Source organism: Dendrobates tinctorius, unplaced genomic scaffold, assembly GCF_039654945.1.
Source record: "Dendrobates tinctorius isolate UK_male_01 unplaced genomic scaffold, ASM3965494v1 ptg000038l, whole genome shotgun sequence".
Taxonomy (NCBI): domain Eukaryota; kingdom Metazoa; phylum Chordata; class Amphibia; order Anura; family Dendrobatidae; genus Dendrobates; species Dendrobates tinctorius.
Genome location: NW_027361706.1, coordinates 10103948 through 10125738, shown reverse-complemented (window position 1 = coordinate 10125738; position 21791 = coordinate 10103948). Strand labels below are relative to the sequence as shown.

General features: G+C 39.8%; 1 protein-coding gene across 2 annotated transcripts in view; it reads right to left on the bottom strand.

The window, feature by feature from the left end:
- Nucleotides 1–306: 306 nt before the first annotated feature.
- The window catches only part of BICD2 (BICD cargo adaptor 2), a 110330-nt gene continuing 88845 nt past the window's right edge, over nucleotides 307–21791 (bottom strand). Inside the window, exons 3-8 of one of the 2 annotated variants that reach the window (XM_073574189.1) lie at nucleotides 18523–18675; nucleotides 15403–15840; nucleotides 12169–13170; nucleotides 11533–11684; nucleotides 5590–5800; nucleotides 307–2583 (exon numbers count right to left, since the gene is read on the bottom strand). In XM_073574189.1, coding sequence (XP_073430290.1) covers nucleotides 2578–2583; nucleotides 5590–5800; nucleotides 11533–11684; nucleotides 12169–13170; nucleotides 15403–15840; nucleotides 18523–18675 — 1962 coding nt within the window. In that variant the 3' untranslated portion in view covers nucleotides 307–2577. Of the gene's footprint in view, nucleotides 5801–11532; nucleotides 11685–12168; nucleotides 13171–15402; nucleotides 15841–18522; nucleotides 18676–21791 lie in introns of both variants that reach the window. The other variant, XM_073574188.1, reaches the window with a different exon arrangement.

Here is a 21791-nt window from a genome sequence, read left to right as displayed (position 1 = left end):
AAATGTGCTGGGATAATGCTAACCGAGTGTCTGCGGCGTGCTGAAAAAAATATGCTCAAGTCCCCGTGGCGGCTGTTAGACAGCCGCAACACATGCATGAATTGAATGTTAGGCAATCCCTGCTGTTGAACAATTGTGAGACATGCAGCCGCGGGGACTCTAACATTTTATTCGAGCACGCCAAAGTCACTCGGTTAGTGCCTGAGCATGCTCAGATAACACCTTATCCCATCATGTTCGTTCATCATTAATATGCACATGACAACAATGTCCCCACAAAGTCAAGAAATAAAAGCAGACGCAAAGTTCCTTTATCATTTTTATTGATACATGTGACTACCCTTACACAGGCAACTTGCTACACACAACCTTGTATTAATGTCATTAACACTTTTCATTCACTAGGCAGACCTTTATAAAAAAAAAAAAAAAGCGCCAATCTACGCGACGGCGAGCCGCTTCCACTTTCCGATCTGTGTAAAGGTTACTTGGCAAGAGTACGTGCGTATGACATGTAACTGAAGAACACTTTTGCCACTAAAAAATAATGCACATTAACATAATACAGTACTTTATGAAATAATTTCAAATAAATACCCACAGAACAGATTAAATCATTTGCAGTAACAATATTTTAAAAGATCAATACTGTAAAAGATGAGCCATATAAAAACCCAACATCTAGAATCCAAACTGTTTTTCCAGCAAACAGAAACCATTTTTCCCCCTTATAACATGTAATTAAAATTTTTCAATTTTTTTTTTTTTTAAATTTCCGTCACGTTGCAAAAAAATGAAAAAAATTTGCAAAAACGACGTCCGTTTCCAAGTACCAATTACAAAACAATTTCCTTAGGCCTCAACAAACAGCCGCCGAGCGGAGCTTGTTGGGTGCCGCAGAGCGGAGCTTGTTGATGCCGCTTGCAGATTCTGTTTCCTGAAAACCACAGCAGTTAAATACAACATGCAAGAGCAGATATTAATGCGTTGTTTTGCCACATTTGCTAGCGATAGAATGATAAGGCTAAGTCCACCACCGTACACAGGTAACAGATAAGTCCTTGTGTTCCCCCCGCCCCCATAGATGGGCGGACCACCACCACAAATGTGTCAGTAATATATCTTGCCATATTAAAGAGGAAAAAAAAAGTTTTGTTTTTTTTTCCTCAAAGCTATTAGTTTTGGTTTGCAGACATTAATCATTCGCCACGATCCCCGAATTAGCAAGGATCTGCGCTGAAAAAGAATCACTGATCAACGGAATTTTTTACAATTTTTTCATTTTCCGGAGATCTATACCGTACGTATCTCCATTAAAAATATGCAAGATGATGCTTTGTCTTTTGCGCTTATTGCTCCGCATGGTTTCTTTACTTTTTTTTTTTCCAGAATTTTTCATGCTTTTTTTTTTTTATGTAACTCCCATCAAAGCTGATCTAAGATTTCTCAAAAAGGCACTACTGGTATCCATAACAAAGGCTTTAGAAACACTCGGTATTTGACAAGTTTAGCATTGACGTTTCACTTCTAGATGTACCAGAATTTGGCACAATAATAAAGAAAAAAAAAAAACTAAACTAAAAAAGAAACAATTCCAATTTGGAATTTAATTGGTAACAGTTGTAGAAAATTCGGTTCATCAGCAATTCTTGATTTCCTAAAAACAAAATCAGACCATTCTGACATTTTTAGGTAATACTACTTATTATGGTAACTGCATTTTTTTTCCCCCAAGTGCCTATTACTGTTTTAACCAAAGAAAGTCAAGTTTTTTCCTTGTTACATTAAGCTATTCCTAAGAATAATAATATAGTATGAAAACCCCAGAATTTTCAGACCCTGGATTTTATTTTATTTTTTTTATGAACATGGCAGTTAAAAACCAGTAATTCAAAACACACACACAAAAAAAAAAAAAAAAAAAACACAATCGTGGAAAAAAAAAGCCTTAAGAAGACAGAACATATAAATTTATAGAGATCTAACGTCAAGTGTATTAACCCATACAACAAAAAAACAAAAATCGGTATTTTCCTGGCGACGTGCTGATATGTAAATCAACACGCACCAGAAAAAAAAAAAAAAAAATGCCGTGTCGAGGCTAATAATGCAGCCACGACATGTTTAGAACATTTCTATGTAAAATATAATGAAACCACGAAAAAAAAAAAATATTAAAATATCAAAAGTGCACAGGTTTAACAATCGGATGTAAAATAATAATAGAATAATAATAATTAAAAAAAAAACCTTTACCCAACTTTACTGGAACATTGGATAGTTGAACGTAGCGTTTTGTTCAGCACTTGTAAGTTTTCTTCCCCAGCAGCATATTATAGTAAAGCTTTTTTGGATTCTGAGAATATATTTTGATATATTAAAAAAAACATTAAAAAGAAATGGGAAGGAACGCTTACGGTAAAACATAGATTAAAGGTGGGTGCAGTAGTTTCCCGTCTTAAATATATGCTTTTTTTTGTGCCATTGGATCTAATTAGTCAAGAGCTACTCGGATTGTAGGACATAGGTGCATCTCAGTGCACTGGGATCGCAAGAAGTTCTTCTCCGGGAACTATTCTACAACTGGAAAAATGGAAAAAAAAATTAAATTAAAATTAGAAATTTTATAATGACAAATTGGGAATTTACTGATAAGGATTTGTGCAGATTAGTTAGTTGGAAAAAATAAAAATGAAGCAAGGCCAGGCAAGTCATTATTGTTCCAGGCATATAGAAGAAGCGGTGTGCTCTCTCAAAAACTTTCTTAAAAGAAGTATTAGCGGGGAAGCGAGTTAGCAAATTTCTTACAGGTGTTGAACAATATCTGCTAAAGCTCTGGAGTCATAAAAGGTGCAAAAAAAAAAAAAAAAGTGAAGCTTTTTTTTTTTTTTTTGCATTTGTGCACTGAACATGCAGGAAGATAATCAGTGAGTGCATTATGTCTTCTGTCCCCACGCAGAGAGAGGAAAAAAAAAAACCAATAATGCTTAAAGTGAATAATGCATTGGTGTTTATAGAGAAAAGAATCAATATTGCAATAACAAAAAAAAAAAAAAAGAATAATCATATCATTATATAAGAATATGGCAAATATACAATGCCAACCTAAGAACTTCAGCCCATTCCAATAGGAAAAAAAAAAAAGTAAAAAAAATTAATCACTATGCTGAAGAAATAAAAAGTAAAATCTAAGCAGGTGTTTGAACTTGCACTAAGAGATTGGGGGCAGTGGATCAGTTTGTTTGTGCTAAATATAAGTTGAGTCCCAAAAGAAAAATATATATATTTATATAATATTGGTCAAAAAAGAATGTTAGGCTCAAAAGATTAAGAAACATCAAAAAGAAAAACTAAAAATTAGCCTAAGTGATTACAAACAAAAGCCTAAAACAAAAACGAAAAAAGAAAAGAAAAAAATTAAAATAAAATTGTGTAAATGATTACAAAGGAAAGACAAAAACAGAAAAGAAAAACAAAATGTTAACTATTAGACAAAATGATTACAAAGTCTAAAATGAAAAAGAAAAAAATATGAGTGATCTCGGTTGGTGAAATAATGAAGTGTGTGACGACTCCGAATAGTTGTGCATTTCTTTAAGATTTTCTATTGATCCATTTCTTGCAAGAATACAGAAAAACACTAACGAGAGATATATAAAGTATAAATATTTTACGAAGAAAAAAAAAAAAAAAAAAAAAGCAAATAAACAACCCTTTGCTAGCATGCAATTTCTCAATGCTTTTTACACTCCACCACTCGGGAAAACCAGGCCATGATTCCTCCATTACCTGAGCCTACTTAGCGGCAGAGTGTCGCGACGCAGGAAGCAAAGTGCTGATAATCTATAAAGAATGGCAGCGATGTGATAAGAAGCGGTGCCGGGGTCACAGCGTGTAGAAAAAAAAAAACGAGCAAAGGGGATAATACAAGCAGGTTAGGGGACTTGTGTTAGGGGATTAAGGACACAATCCATTCCGACCTGAAGAAGCAAAATATACGTAAAAAATTGCTAAGAAAATTCCAGAATGAACAGGGCTTTACAATAGTACAGCATTACAAAGTAGGCACTTTAGATAGATTTTTTTTTTCTTCTCCAAAATAAAACCATTGTGCCGTATTTCAACCTCCGATCAACTAAGGCTCGATAGAGTTCTTTTTTTTTTTTCCCGGCACAATTTCCAGGTTTTTTTTTTTTTTAAATTATTTTATTATTTCCTTCACTTGAATCACAAATTTGGCATAATATAATTCAAGCGTCCTCGCTTTCCGAAATGAAGCATGGACCCCTAGGGGGTCAGCATTTCTTTAATTGTAGAGCCCTGTTACGCTATGTGCTTGCATAAATAATGCGGATTTTCTTCTGACAGTGGTATTCTATGACAATATAGAATAAGAGGTTTCAATACTATTTACACACAAGAAAAAAAAAAAAAGAAAAAACTGCCGCTAATTCTGGAGTATATTGGTAAGATGTTTGCTTGCCGGAACGGGGCCACACATCTCCTTTTCGAAGCAAGTATTTAGATTTTTTATTTTTGGTGTGTTCCTAGCATCAAGTATTCTGAAGTCTGAACTAATTTCTGTATACTGTTAGCTTGTTAATACTTGAGCAGATTTTCCCAACCACGTGGCACATAAGGACTACAGGTCATCACTTTTCTCAATCTGTGCTCCTATTGACTTGGATTAAAATGAAAGATTAGCAAAGCATGCATTAGCTCGTACTGCAAGAGATGCTCGTGAAAGGTGGCAGATGGTAAAACCTGTGCTAAACTTCCCTTATTCCTCCACACGACTTTTTACGGCTTACTCTGGATCACTAGAATGGTGCATGATACCGACACATGCATTACGCCGGGCCACCGACCTAAGGTACCAGGTACGGACCCCCCACCAGATAGGCGACCCCTGAAGCTTTTAATCACTGGTATGAGATGGGCAAGAATTTCTGCCTCTTAATTACCATTTCGACTTCCCATCCAAATTTTCTCTCATCTGCAATTATAATTTTTTAGGAAGCGCCCATGTGTCGTAACCACAAAGCGGCTGACAATCACTTCCAGACTCTGAGAGACAGGCTGGGATGTCTCCTGTTTAACCCATATATTGGTTTTTATATAAAAAGGTAATTTTTCTTCATGCATTAATGAGAATAGCTGCCCAACATCTAATACCAGCTTGCGAATATAATGCAAGACCGGTCCAAAAACAGTGATTATGGCTTCAGTTTGCAATCCATTTCCCAAAAATAGATTAAAAAGAAAACCGCCTGACAGGTTAACTTCGGAAGTGCTGCTCCGTCTCCTTCCTGCGTTAACTTGTCGCAAGCTCCCCCCCACACAAGTGTTAGTCAGAATTAAGCTCAGCTTAATAAAACCATTTGCATACACAGTTTAACAACAGACCAGCGCAGGTTTAGTGGCTGAAATATTGTAGCAATTGGCGTTTCATGCACGGACTATCCAAGCGGGACAAACAAGGTTCTGCCTTCTCTAGTCACAGCAGATCTTATATTTCTCACTGCAAAACACCTGGTTGTTGAGGACAGAGCCCTCAGACCTGTCCGCACAGGAACGAACGTGACTTACACTGGGGTTACTAGTTTTGGTTTTGGATGTGGATTTTGTGCGCACGCGCCGAGCCTGCTCGTTGTCAAGCTCCAGATGCTCCAGACGTTGCGTCAGTGCTAGCTTCTGCTGGATGGCCATGCGGAGCAGAGAGTTCAAGGTCTTCTTCTCGTCTTCTGCAGCTGCCAGCTGCCTCTGCATTTCGTCGAGCTGCGTGACATATTCATCGCATCTGGGGGGGGGAGAGAATTGAAAATATAGATTTTAAAACAGCTGTGTGTTATGCCGAGTACATGGCTACCTAGAAAGTGTATAACGCAGACACTATTATTTTAGGGTTATCAACCAACACCCTTTCAGGCCTTACATTAACCATAACCCAATTGGTCAGGTTTGGCAAGCGGGAGACTACTGAAACTATGCCACTCTGGTCCACAGAGAGAGAAAAAAATTGAACAACCCAAGATGGGCACCCTCTATAGAAGACTTTCCTAAAGTAGTGTGTATAAGGTGCACGCTCTCTACAAGCCTTTTCTAAAGTAATGTGTATAAGGTGCACCTCTCTACAAGCCTTTCCTAATGTAATGTGTATAAGGTGCACCCCTCTCTACAAGCCTTTCCTAATGTAATGTGTATAAGGTGCACCCCTCTCTACAAGCCTTTTTGTAAAGTAATGTGTATAAGGTTAGGTTTCGTTCACATTCATACAGCCCTGTACACGGAGCACTACTTTGTGGTTTCAGACAGTGCCCCCATGAGAGCCAGCCATTTAGTATACTGCCATACATAAATTCATATTAGAGTGGATCCATTTTGACAGTGTCCATATTTTAGGGGGGACATAAAACTCAATCTGCCATACTACTGCACTTGTGTGTCCATCTACAAAGAACCTCTATCGGAGCCACACAGAGTCACTTTGGTCCACAGTGGCCAGAGTCATTAGTGACTCCATGTGCTCAATGGCTCCAATGGTGATTCTGCCAGAAAACCCCTTTTTTAAATTTGCCTGGAAACCTCGATGCACTGATCTGCTTAGCACACAGGATAAATGTAAACTAGGCATTACCAAAGTTTTAAACCCTTTTAAGCACACTGATTTCAGTCAAGCATTGGTTGACTATATACAAGTCCATCGACCCTTGTTTATGGCCCCATCACGCGGGCCAACAATACTGTATGGGAATGAAGTGATTTTGTTAATATGATCGTCCTGACCCCGTACAGTCTATGTTGTCGGCAGCATATCACCCCGTGTAAAAGCGATTTTAGCTTTAAACTACCTAAATTGGCTGATCGGTGACATTTTACACGAGTCGATGGTTTATCGGCCATTTGGGTTTTTTAAAAACACATAAATCAGGAAATTTAAACACCCAAGACCCGGCAGCGATCCCAAAACATCTAGCAACAGCCTAAAGTGCCCACTTTTGAGGTGCGGTTTACAGAAGCCACACCACTATTTTGACCAGTTGGATTGTTGCAGGAAATAGTAGATTGTTGGGTGACGAGTAAGTAGGCTCTATGGTTATAACAATTGCTGCAAAAATGAGAGATAATGAGCTGTAATGCAATGACATGTAGACGTATTTGTTATTCCGATTTCTGGGAAAGCGCTCCTGTCTATTTACCGTAGTTGTAAACTGGGTGACCTGAATCTGACATGGGTTCCCAGATGATCCCCCCTCTATTTATACCTCCGATTTCAGAGCTGCATCTATATAATTACTCTGGAGCTTCCCACGGGAGCCACCTTCATGTACTAATAAATCCCTTTGTGCCTGAGCAGCCTCGGGAAGACGTTACTCTCTGCAGTACTAAATGGCTGCAGACTAATTGCTGCACTTACTTCAAGCAACAGAACTTTTCTCCCTTATATATTACATTATGTATGACTGGTCCATTCTGTAATATTACGCTCAGCCGAACTTACAAATAATTAATGGATTTGGGGACCTTCTCTTGCTGGCTGATATATAGCAAAAACTCTTATCAACTTTTATTAGGGGGGGGGTGCGGGGGGAGACGTAATTTTATATTGTCAACTTTAAGAAGGTCTCATTTAAAGGCACCAGCCCTAAGGATGTGTAAAATCCTCTCTTTTCATCCTCGGTAATGATTTCAAAATCAGTCGCTTTGGTGCAGGTGAAGAGTCATCTATTTATGCCCCCCTTACCTTTCTCTCTACAGATGGGTCGCTGGTCCCCATAGAAGTGCACACGTCCTATGCCAAGACCCCAGAACGGCAGTGCCAGCTGATCAGCAACCATAACTGAGACACATTATTCCGGATCAATTGCAGCTCACAGCGTCAATGAAGCCCATGCTAGATTTAGGCTACGGCTTCCGGGTAAAGCCCACATTGCCAAAAATGTCAGCATTTGCGCAACACAGTGGCAGTTTCAATGCTTTTTTTTATAGGATAAGATTATTGCAGGAACTGTCAAAAAGACCCACAATTGCAATTTGGTTTCCATTTAGGAAACATTAAACAGCACATGTTCATTAGAGGAGCTCAGGCACTGGAGCAGACATCATTCATTATGTTCTGTTTCAAGCAAAAAGAGGCGGTGCAGGAGGAACATGTGAGAGGAAGGAACGGTAGGACCAACCCAAGAAGGGGCAGTGAAGGAGAGACAAGTGAGAAGGAGGGACAGTAGGACCAACCCAAGAAGAGGCGGTGAAGGAGGAACAAGCGAGAGGAAGGAACGGTAGAACCAATCCAAGAAGGGGCGGTGAAGGAGAAACAAGCGAGGAGGGACAGTAGGATCAATCCATGAAGAAGCCGTGAAGGAGGAACAAGCGAGAGGAAGGAACGGTAGGACCAACCCAAGAAGGGGCGGTGAAGGAGAAACAAGCAAGAAGGAGGGACAGTAGGACCAACCCAAGAAGAGGCGGTGAAGGAGGAACAAGCGAGAGGAAGGAACGGTAGGATCAACCCAAGAAGGGGCGGTGAAGGAGAAACAAGCGATAAGGAGGGACAGAAGGACCAACCCAAGAAGAGGCGGTGAAGGAGGAACAAGCGAGAGGAAGGAACAGTAGGACCAACCCAAGAAGGGGCAGTGAAGGAGAAAACAAGCGAGAAGGAGGGACAGTAGGACCAACCCAAGAAGAGGCGGTGAAGGAGGAACAATCGAGAGGAAAGAACAATAGGACCAACCCAAGAAGAGGCGGTGAAGGAGAAAGAAGCGAGAAGGAGGGACAGTAGGACCAACCCAAGAAGAGGCGGTGACAGAGGAATAAGCAAGAGGAAGGAACGGTAGGACCAACTCAAGAAGAGGCGGTGAAGGAGGAACAAACGAGCGGGAGGGACGGACGGTAGGACCAATCCAAGGAGCGGTAGGATCAACCCATGGAGGAAATATCAATGATGATGTTCTATACTCATATGCATGCTGGATCATGGAAAAGTGGGAAAAAGAAAAATCAAGAAGTGTGGCAAGTTAGGATCGGAATTTTACATAAGTGTAAATTTGAAAAAATGTTAGGCATTGGACAAACCCTTGAAAAGTCTTTTTACAAGTAATGGTAATTTTCCAATTTTCATGCAAATTGTATACTTCCATGTCTACATGAGCTTGTACTGCTGGGTATTGTCCTAGCCAGAGATCATACAGATGTACTGCACTAACCAGAGCACTGTCAATGATAGGATTCCACTGTGAGCAAGCAAGGTTATAAAAAGTCCCATAAATTAGGACTTGTGTAGGATTAGCCTGCTGTAAATTCCTCTAGCAGTTGGCCTATATATAACCGGTGATCAGATCTGACTGATTAATGTTCTGTACAGGAATGATCAGCACAGATGGGCCGGGTGCTTAAAACCACTTTAATGAAGCCTTTTTGTCTGATTAATAGCATTTGGCAGGAAGGTACGTGACCGGCAGACGCAATAAATTTTCAAAGTGAATTCTGCACGATATACCAATGCATGAGCCAAAATAATCCTAAATCCAATAGGCAGGGCACAAGGATTTTTTCAGACATCAAATGCAAAAACCTTCATTCAGATCAGTGTCAAGGACATATGGGGATCTCTGTCCCAATAAAAGCAGCAGCTCTGCATAGTTAGCGAAATGCTGGTAAATTTATGACATTTACATCGGATTCCAATTTTCTTTAAAGGGAACCGGCCAGATATTTCATGCTGCACAAGCCACGAGCAGCATGAAATTTAGACAGGCTTTAGCATCACAGCAAGCGGGGCTCCAGCTTATAACGATGTTGGGTTTCAGAGAAAACCGCTTGGGAAATGAGCAAGGAACAGGAGAAGTCGTCCAGTGGGTGGATCCATCCAAATTCCTCTGCCCGACTACACTTGATTGATTACAAACATATGTAAATTTTATTTTCAACTAACCCTTTTATATCTCTTTCACATCAATTATATTAAAAGAGCCCCAGATATTTTTCTTGCCTTTGTTTCTACAAATTATAAATCTAAATTATTTCTACTTATGGTGGATATGTCAAGATCAAAGTAAATGCAAAACAATGGCAGCAATTACGATTGTAGGCTACCGTAAGTGAGAAATCGCCTCCATTCATTTATTATACAATATCCCAGAGTGCCAGCACTAACTGGAGCCACATATTGTGAATTGTTTTCTGGGGCTCTACAACCTTGGCCGGTGTCTTGGGTTTCAGTCAAATGTCGCCCTGAAAGACTACTGACCTCACATGAAAGCGGCCTGAGTTTTACAACACCTGTACCTGCGTCAAACGCTTCAAACTACTAAAACTGTACAGGTGAAAGGTTTAGAGCAGGGGGTTTAGTGAAGAGCGAGCGTCCTCGTCACTCGAGTGAGCACCGGGGTGATTGGATGGTAAAATAAAGGGGTTGGAGGGGGGACAATGCCAAGCAATGGCAGAATCCTTAATTTGAAGTTTGTTGCTTTTTTCTGCCATGATCAGGACGAGCTGAATAACGTAGAGTTCCCCGGTCATTAAATATCTCATAGTCAAGAAGTGACTACAATCGTATCCTGCAATAATTTAGTTCACAGACGACTGACCGGATACATAAACTATGGGCACAGAAAGGTTTATTTTACGATTCCGCTTGTACGTAGCTTATATACATTAGCCATAGTGAGTGGTGTTGTCAAAAAAGGTTTATTTTTGAGGATATCAATATAAATTAAACTGTGTAATGCCTCATCTCCCCTGAGGAGGCACTGCAGTGAAAGTTGACACTTCCTACCAGACTCTCTTGCTGATTAGATTTGATCACTGGGATTTCCAGCAGAAGGTCAAACTGTGATATACTTACCACTGGGAAAAAAGTCAAAAATAGTGGACAACGCCTTCAAAATTCAAGAGTAACTAAAGTTTTATTTATATTTTTATAAGAGTTTTGTCCAGGATGCAAAATTACGAACGTTTGGAAAATACTTTATTAAGGGATGTTTCTTCATTACTTTAAAACAAATGCATGTAAGTGACTTCCAAACCCAGGCTTTTTTCCAGTATATTATCTTGCCTTAAGCTGCACTGATATCAGAAAGTACTCATTGGGAGTACAGATGATGGCAGTGATGGGTCAGCTCAGCACCTGTGTGTCTCACTAATTCTGGGGATAAGCTTCTGGAGGAGACTGTACTGATAAGCAGATCACTTGGAGGAGGAGACAGGTGCTGACCCATCACTGCCATCATCTGTACTCCAAATGAGAACGCTTTGATATCAGTCAGTGCAACTGAAGGTAGGGAAATAGACTGAGGGAAAAGCCGTGGTATGGAAGCCACTTACCGTATATGTTTTTTTTTTGTTTTTTTTTCACAGGCATTAAGACAAATCTCTTAATAAAGTGCTGGACAAAATTTTTATAATATATATATATATATATATATATATATATATATATATATATATATATATATATATATATATATATATATAATAATAATAATAATAAAGTTTAGTAAATAAGGAATTTGCATGCAATCGGTCATATCTGCACACCTTGTAGCAAACATGGCTCTGAGGGAGGAGAATGTAGCAGCGTCTTCCTTGAGAGCCTTCAGCTCGTTGCGCAGTTTCATCATGGTCTCCGTCACCATGGTCTTCTCATTCTCATACTTGCTCTTCAAGTTGGCGAGAGCGACCTCCGCAGTCTGGAAAAAAAAAAAAATTCACGATGAGAAATTTTATTGTTATGATCAAACTATTTTTATAGGGCTACTTCTATAAAACGTAAGAACTTATCACGTGATAAAAAATTTGAGGTTTACAAAAAAAAAAATCAGATAAATATAATAGTAATTTAGCACTAGAATTAAATTCTCAATGTAAGGACATTAACTGAAGAATATTACAGTTAGAAGCCTTAATCTGGAAAATCAGCACTATATATCCATTTGGCGCACCGTGGCAGAAAACGTTTCTTTACAGTAAAGATTGAATAAGAAATAGGATAAGATTGGTCCATTCAATCTAAGAAATGGTTGAGGATTCAGCTGATCTAGAGATTAATTGCAAATATACTTCCCCCTTCTGAAATAATGAGACATAACCTACTTTCCTCAGAGCGTATCACGCAATGAATAAATTATAATTGAAAAAATAATTGCTTAAGCTCCATATCAAATTGGGACTCACTTGTTTGTTGGCTTTGAGCACAGTTCTCAACGTAGCAATCTGTTCCCTCTTAGTGCTCAAAAGAGACTTCAGCTTCAAGATGTCTTCCATGAGTGCTTCTTTGTCTCTATCCACCGCTGGTCCAAGCTCTTGGCTGGCTACTTGCTGTCGGGATAGCTCTGTGGTCCTGTCCACTGCAGCCTGTAAATGCTTGATCTGATCACGGATTATAGCTATCAGGTTATAAATGTTCATGGGTTCTCTTCTAGGATCAGAAACAGGCGATGGGATAGGAGATACAGGAGATCCAGACTCACTATGGCCATTTTCGTTGTTCAACAAACCCTTAGAAAGAAGTATGGGTGACCTACGGCCTTTGCCTTCAGGACTGTTTCTTCCGCCTTTGCCCTCCTTGTAATAATCCAACATGACCCGGTTGGGCGTTTCATTATTACACATACACACATGGTGGTACAAATTGGCCAGCTCTTCGCTAAATGTAACCAGCTCATCTTGGGCCACAGTGAGACTTCCTTGCGTCTCTCCAGCTACATCGCTCACTTTCTTTAACTCTTTCTCGAGTCTGACAACTTGGTCTCTGTCTTGTCGTGTGGTCTTCTCAAGTAAGGAGATCTTTTCTACCATGGCTTGTGTTTCGCTCTCAAACCTGTTCTTGTCCTCTTCGTATTTTGACTCGCATTCCTCGTATTTGGTCTTTACAGTCTTCAGTTCTTCTTTGAGGTCGTGTATTTCTGCCGAGGCAACCTTGTACTTGCATTCTAAGATCTCAGGACCATTAATGTCAACCTCATAATAATCTCCATCTTCGTGACTATCCCGCTCTTTCTCATTGTCTAGAGAAGACTGGCGTTCCTTGGAGGCATGAAGTTTCTTCATGGCATTTAGGTTTTCGGTGAGCCTGCTGACCTTGTCGTTCTGCTCGGAGAGAACACCTTTGGTGTGCTCCAGTTGTTTCTGAGATTCCTGAAGAGTAGACAACAAACCAACCTTTTCTCTTTCCACCTAGTTTTGAAGAAAATCTTGGTCAGTACAAAGAAACTCAAACACTTTACATTATCAATGCTAAATATTACAAATTTGGGAAAAATTAGAGTTGTCCTACTATTTAGACCACAGTGTATTGTGGCTTTATATTTTTTTGTGTTTCCATTTGTAATTCATCTTAACAAATGCTAATATAGTTTACTTACTGGTGGTGTCAGGCAATGGGCCTACTACCTACATATCAAAAATTGTCCACTTCTCAAAATAACAAAAGGGGCCAAGGTCCCATCAGGAGAGCAAAGCCCAAGTCACGTTCCACCCATGGTTCCCGCACTTACAGTCATATGTAAAAGTTTGGGCACCCCTATTAATGTCAACCTTTTTTCTTTATAACAATTTTGGTTTTTGCAACAGGTATTTCAGTTTCATATATCTAATAACTGATGGACTCAGTTATATTTCTGGATTCAAATGAGGTTTATTGTACTAACAGAAAATGTGCAATCTGCATTTAAACAAAATTTGACCGGTGCAAAAGTATGGGCACCCTTATCATTTTCTTGATTTGAACACTCCTAACTACTTTTTACTGACTTCCTGAAGCACTAAATTGGTTTTGTAACCTCATTGAGCTTTGAACTTCATAGCCAGGTGTATCAAATCATGAGAAAAGGTATTTAAAGTGGCCACTTGCAAGTAGTTCTCCTATTTGATTCTCCTATGAAGAGTGGCATCATGGGCTCCTCAAAACAACCCTCAAATGATCTGAAAACAAAGATTATTCAACATAGCTTTTCAGGGGAAGGATACAAAAAGTTGTCTCAGAGATTTAACCAGTCAGTTTCCACTGTGAGGAACATAGTAAGGAAATGGAAGAACACAGGTACAGTTCTTGTTAAGCCCAGAAGTGGCAGGCCAAGAAAAATATCAGAAAGGCAGAGAAGAAGAATGGTGAGAACAGTCAAGGACAATCCACAGACCACCTCCAAAGACCTGCAGCATCATCTTGCTGCAGATGGTGTCACTGTGCCTCGGTCAACAATACAGCGCACTTTGCACAAGGAGAAGCTGTATGGGAGAGTGATGCGAAAGAAGCCGTTTCTGCAAGCACGCCACAAACAGAGTCGCCTGAGGTCTGCAAAAGCACATTTGGACAAGTCAGTTACATTTTGGAAGAAGGTCCTGTGAACTGATGAAACAAAGATTGAGTTGTTTGGTCATACAAAAAGGCGTTATGCATGCGCTGTATTGTTGACCGATGCACAGTGACACCATCTGCAGCAAGATGATGCTGCAGGTCTTTGGAGGTGGTCTGTGGATTGTCCTTGACTGTTCTCACCATTCTTCTTCTCTGCCTTTCTGATATTTTTCTTGGCCTGCCACTTCTGGGCTTAAAAAGAACTGTACCTGTGTTCTTCCATTTCCTTACTATGTTCCTCACAGTGGAAACTGACTGGTTAAATCTCTGAGACAACTTTTTGTATCCTTCCCCTGAAAAGCTATGTTGAATAATCTTTGTTTTCAGATCATTTGAGAGTTGTTTTGAGGAGCCCATGATGCCACTCTTCATAGGAGAATCAAATAGGAGAACTACTTGCAAGTGGCCACTTTAAATACCTTTTCTCATGATTTGATACACCTGGCTATGAAGTTCAAAGCTCAATGAGGTTACAAAACCAATTTAGTGCTTCAGGAAGTCAGTAAAAAGTAGTTAGGAGTGTTCAAATCAAGAAAATGATAAGGGTGCCCATACTTTTGCACCGGTCAAATTTTGTTTAAATGCAGATTGCACATTTTCTGTTAGTACAATAAACCTCATTTGAATCCAGAAATATAACTGAGTCCATCAGTTATTAGATATATGAAACTGAAATACCTGTTGCAAAAACCAAAATTGTTATAAAGAAAAAAGGTTAACATTAATAGGGGTGCCCAAACGTTTACATATGACTGTATCTACTATTATGGGAGTTCCAAAAACTGTGGAATGGCCATGATGTCCTGACCTCCGTCACGCCTGGTGGTGGTGTAGAAGCTCCCATAGAAGTCATAGAGAGAACTACACTTGTGCAGTAACTCATCTATCCACTGAAAGAAGCCTTACCAGCAGACAGGGCAATGGATCAGGGAACCCCCATTCTGCAGCGAGACCCACATGTGTTTGACACTAATGTCTACGAAACCCTTTTAAGCTTCATAGCATAGCTGTGGTTTTGGTCCTACTGAAGAGGTAACATATACAGAATATACCTGCATCAGTTGTTGCTTGAGTTTCTGTATTTCAGAGATATTCAGCTCACTTAGCAGATCGGAAACCAGACTTGGCGCTGGATCGTTCTTGTTGGGGGTGGACATTTTATTATCGGCATTCATCTTGATGACTCCATTATGCTCGAAACCATTCACGTCATCGTTGTTGGGCTCTGTGATTTCGTCACTGAACTTTAGCCCATCCAAAGAGAAGTTTAGGTGGTTGCTGAACATGGAGTCGTTGATGTTCATATAGTGGGACAGCTCCTTTCGCAGGTTGTTTTTCTGTTCACGTTCAGTCTTCAGGGTCTCCAGAGATTCTTCCAGTTGTCTTTCTGAAATCTCTTTTAATCGGATGGCATCTTCGAGTTGGCTGTTCAGGAACTCAGTCTCTTCCTCCAATCTTTTGATTTCATGTTTGAGACCCTCGAACTCCACCTGGTGGCAGACCATAAAGAAAATATCAAAAGTCTATGAATTATTTATGCTATAGTTATAATATACAATGAATGATATTTCAGAATATCCACTTCCACCCATAACACATCTTCTAAACACTGAAGCATGAAGACCAGTTATTGATTGACTACACAGGAGAAAATAACATTGGGATAAGTGCTTTCTCTGTGTGCTATTCCAGCAGGTTTCACAATGATCATGATGACATTAGCCCCTTCTTCTGAATCTCCCTTTATTTATTAGAGACAAGAGCTATGTCCGGCAGCCTTTTCAGCCATGTGGGATAGTATATGTCTAATTTCAAGCAATTCCCTTTGAAAAGTTCAGATCATCAAGACCCCCCCCCCCCCATTGGTGGAATCAAGAATTCGAGTTCACCCCCTAATTCCACAACGTTGGTCTTTAGCCTACAAAATTGCCTATAAAAGTATTTTGTTCAAGTCTTTTCAAGTTGACAAAAATGTGCCATTTCTATCCTGCTACTAGCTCCTGAATTTGCCCATACTTGTCAGAATTTTATAAGATTCCTTACCTAGAGTTAAGCCAAGAAAAAAAAAAACTGCAGGACTCTGGTACAGTGGCCACGTCTGTAGTCTATGGCTGCCATACCAGACAGATGAGAATCTCCTCCTACCTTCCTACTCTACTGTTTTGTAGGGCCAAAGCACCATCATTGCAGATTCGCAGGGCTCTGATCCGATGGCCGATGACTACAGATGAGGGTCCTGTGAAGCATTTTGCTCTACTCTACCCTTAATTAAATGACTTATGTTTATCTATAAAGAATGAACTCTACCGAAGTCTGCGTCATGCATAGAACATGACGGTTAAAAAATTGACAAAATTTGGGGCTTTGCTTTTTCCCTGTCTGACACATTGTGAAAACCCAATAATAAATCCCCGTCATTGATTTCTTCGAGTGGATGGAATGGTTATGTACATATACAACCAGTAAGGGTTGTACTGTTTCACCCCAAAAATGCAACTGAAAAGACACACGTTTATGCACAAAAATTTAGTTACTTTTAGCATTTTTACACCAACTTTTGGCGCATCTTACTCCAGCGAATCTTGGATCAAGGCTTGGTCCATAACACCTGGTCTTTCTATTATAGAGTATATATACACCTCTGTCACACAAAGTTATGATTATACCAATCTACAAGTTCTTTATTTCATTTTTTTTATTCAAGATAACATGGGTGCAACACAATTATTCCTAAAGACCCCTATAAACATAAGAGCAAAGTCATCCAAACCATGAGTAGCGCCGGACAACTATCTTATGTGTTTGGGGGCCTCCAGACTCTACTATTAGAGATGGTGTCAAGGAGATAAAAAGGGATTGGGCATGTCGAATTTCATCATACCCGATTATTTTGTTCTCAAAGGAGTTAACCCATCGCCAAAGATGTCTGGCAGTCAATTATTAAGGACATGTGCAAATATACACGTTTATGTTTAGGTGTATAGACATCTTACGGGATTAGTCCAGCACTGCTCACTACCACAACTGCAGGTGAACAGTATCGATGATGCCAAGTCTACAGATATCTGCCAACCTGTGGACAAGAGTGCAGATATCACATACCCACCCTAGTCATTAGAATAGGATAGGTGCATGATAGCAGCTAACCAGCACACAGGTGACGGCACATAGTTGTAGACCTCACATCGCTGATCCGTCACCTCCAGATGCGGAAATGAGTAGAGTGGGAATACCCCCTTATAAGGCCACGTATCACCGAATCGTGTTCTTGGAGCATGTGTGGGAGCACCCGGATCATGGAAACCAAGTGCACTCCATGCACTATTGTACAGCGCCATCAACAACATGATGAATATATTCTAGGGAAGATTGCTGAAACCCAGCAACCGATGGGGCATGCCAAAGGCCTATGGAGGCACACTAATAGCACAGCTCTGCAAAACCCGGAAGTTAGTATAGACTAGCGCAATTCTCAGGCATGTGCATCGGCCTTAACCTCTATATGCTGTATATTAGCATCTTTCTGTATATTATAACCTTGTTTAAAAAAAACAAGTTGAGAAATATCACCAGAAACGTAACATCCTCAATTCCATAACAATAAACGGTGACATATTGCTAAACATTATATTGCAGAAGAGAGCGATGGGTTCCTCTTAGTAAATATTCTAAAATTAAAAACCTGAATATTAAAAAATATAAAAAAAAAAAAATATAAAAAAAAAAAAAATCACAAACTATCCAAGAGACAACCAATATTCTGACATCTAAAACTACACATACGGTTAAATGCCGAATAATAAAATACTCTAAAAATAAAATATAAGACATAATAATCACAGACTGTTTGGGATTTCTAATATATCGAAAAGAATGTTTGCATAAAATAACTGTTCAAAGCAAGCACAGGCGCTCGGTGCACCCTTAGCGCAGCTCGGCAATTAAATTCACCTTTCCACCTACTTGTTTTCCATGTATCTCCACCCTACTAGTTCCTGTAAAGTGAGAGTTGCCAACCAAGGAGAAGCAGGATGGAAAGAGATAGAAAAGAAGTAGGCTGGAAGGTGCTTAGAACTCCTTGGTCACACCAAGGATGCACCTCGTGTCAGTACTTGGCTTGAACAGTCGTTTTGTGCTGACAGATTTCCTATAAGCACACTACTATTACTTACCTGATTTTGCTTAAGAACTGAAACTTGCTTCTGCAGAGAGATGTTCTCCTCCTCCAGCTCGGTATAATCTTGGAGTAACCTGGCTTCTCGGAACTTGTACTCTTTGATGTCATCACGTAGGCGAGCTCTTTGGGCCTCCACATTTTGATTCAGCTGAAACGATATAAAAGCACGGTATTATTTAATATGGATCTAATGTATAAAATAAATGCACTATAATGCAGAGTATAGGCCTGCGCAATATTACACGGCAGGAACATTTCCTATAAAGGTTGTATTGTTCCAAAAGATCTAACTGGTGCATGTCCATTAATCACATCAGTCCACATAGACTGACGGTGATCATCTGATGGAGCTGGTCATCTTCTCAGAAGCAAATTGTTCTCAATCAGAACACTATAACAGGTTAGTGATGCTAAAAGATGAATATATACTATACATGGAACACAGATTCTGCGAGTCCTGGAACTGTGGAACCACAGCCGTAAAAGTAAGCAAGAACTGTCTGTATGCATTATTCATGTAAGCTGTAAGAGTGAAGCTCTGTTACTTCCCATTTACGCTTTTTGAATAGACAGTTTATCTTCACTACCATTACACCGGCACTATATGTGCTAGAACTTCCTTTTCCTCACTTTCACAAATAGCCTGTCCAATTTACCAACAACTTGCTTAACTTGAACTTAAAGCTATTCTCTCTTTTATATCTGTAAGAAGTTTCACAGACAGGAGAGCAGGAGCAGAAACAAAGCAGACAGGAGAGCAGAAACCTGAACTTACTTCCTGTAACTTATCTCTGTGCCAACAGAGATGGATTACACTTGACAACAGGCAGAGGACAGCAAGTTTTACATAAAGGAGTCATCTAGTGGCCGGGACTGTCGAGTCATTTATTTTTGAACCTATGGCAACACAAATGTCTAAATAAATCAATTTGAGGAATTTCAATTTATTACATTATCTATCAAATGAAATTACGGCGATTGAAAAGTACGGGGATCATTTCATGTGGTAAAATGACCAATGGGCAGCATGGTGGCACAGTGGATAGCACTGCAGCCTTGCAGCACTGGAGTCCTGGGTTCGAATCCCACCAAGGACAACATCTGCAAGGAGTTTGTATGTTCTCCCCGTGTTTGCGTGGGTTTCCTCCCACATTCCAAAGACATACTGATAGGGAATTTTGATTGTGAGCCCCATTGGGGACAGTGACGATAAAGTGTGCAAACTGTAAAGCGCTGTGGAATATGTTAGCGCTATATAAAAATAAAGATTATTAATATGCATGAAATGCCATTCTTATAAGGCTTTTTTTTAACCAAAAGTGGGAAATCAGAAGTAAACTATTTCTTCTAAGTGATATATAAAAAAAAAAATTGGACCATTAAAGTTGTAAACGGAAATAAAGGAGGAAGAATAGATAAGGGTGTTACATATCCAGCAGATTAGCTGCAGAGATTCACAGACATGTGATTATTAGTTCAGCTCTTGGGAGCCGGTTACATTCCTTTCTCCGATTGCCAGAAAAACTGAAAAAGAAGCTTCATTTAAGTAGAAGAACAGGGAATGAACGAAAGTGCCCCGACTGCCGTTACTATACTCAGAGGTCAATCCCAACTCTATAGCATATCAATAATAAGAGGAGGGCCAGGAAGGGGTTAAATAATAACATTATACTCCCCTATCCTTGGCCCTCATTTGTCTTACACCACTTTTGCCATTCACAGATCATCTGCCCTGGCTTTCGGTTCCTAGTGATTAGTTTCACGGTCATGAATTCCCAAAAATTTTTTGGGGAGGAGGGGAGAAATATGTAACCAAATTGATTTACACATGCGCTGCCTCTGCTCCAATCACTGTGTATGGGCCAGACAACCCTATAGGCAATGAATGGAGCAGAGGCTGAGCATGCGCACCTCCGCTGCATTCAAGGACGAGGCTGCAGAGCTCCGTTCTCGAGATCGCTGGGGAAGTGCCAGCCACTAAAATCCATGGGAAAAATTCTTTAGGACAATGGAGTTCCTAAGCTTGTTTTGCTGCTGTAGATGTTACACGACCGTCCTCTGGGTGTCAGCAGAATCTGATGGCGGCTCGGCGATTATTCACGTAGGTAAAAACTGGGTAAATAAGAGTTGTAAGGGTTGCTCGTTATGAATGATATTTCTATTTACTCAGGCTTGAATAAAAAGGGCTCCGGTGCAAAGACGGATTAGACCGGACAGAAAAGATTTTGTCTGGAAAATCAGTAAACACAATAGACAAAGTCTAAGTCAACATGGCGGATTATGATATGGGAATTTTTTTTTCTTTTTTTGAGTAAATATTGACACATGGTCAGATCATGTGCTTAGCACAAAATGACATTTTACAGGATATACAGTATGTACAGTCAGGAGCTGAACACACCGACAGCCAAGCACCCAGAGTGCCAGGTTCACCGGAGCGACGCTGCTGCTCAGCATGTCTCCAATCCACCCAAATAACCTCTGGTCGGGCATTTTGGACCAACTTATCCTAAGCGGGCAACCGGTTAAAGCAAAATAAGAGTAAAATTGGCACTGCACGCCAGTAATAGGCTCATATATTCACAACCTTGCATACAGACTGAAATCTTGCCAGATCTCCATTAGGCCAGGTGAGCAGACTGGGTGTCTCTCCCCTAGCCAAATCAGGTCTCCTGCTTTGCACTGAGGAGGGGCAAAACTCTGAAACACATATCTGCAAACGAGTTTTTGATTTGCCTTCTTATCCTAAATTATACAGCCAGGCTTGTTAAAGGGCAGATATTGACTTTCAGTATTGCTACATCCAATAGGTGGTGCCAGAGATCAAGTCCTCTTTTGAAGACCTCTTCTTTTGTATTGAAGCATCTAATGAGCGTGTGCAAAGTTGATTTTGAAAGCAGGGGGATGAAGTCGGCTGTGACATCACCTCTTGTGATTCCTGTATTATCAGCTATGAAAAGAGGAGTCATTGCAATCCGACCTCTGCTGATAAGAATACTCCAGTAAATTCTTCCTGAAAGGACAGGAAGTAACAGTTTAAAAGTGTGAATATTGTAAAATTACTAATTTTTCTCTTAATAAAGATTGTCCTATGAAAAATAAATTCCATCAAAAAAATACATAAATACAAAAACCTAAATTTAAACAATAAGTTATTTTCTGGTAACTTCCCCTTAAATCAATTTTAATTTTATCTCATGCGGCCCTGCATTAAATATAAATTAAGTATACTTGGACAAATTACACTTTTTAATTGCAGAAATC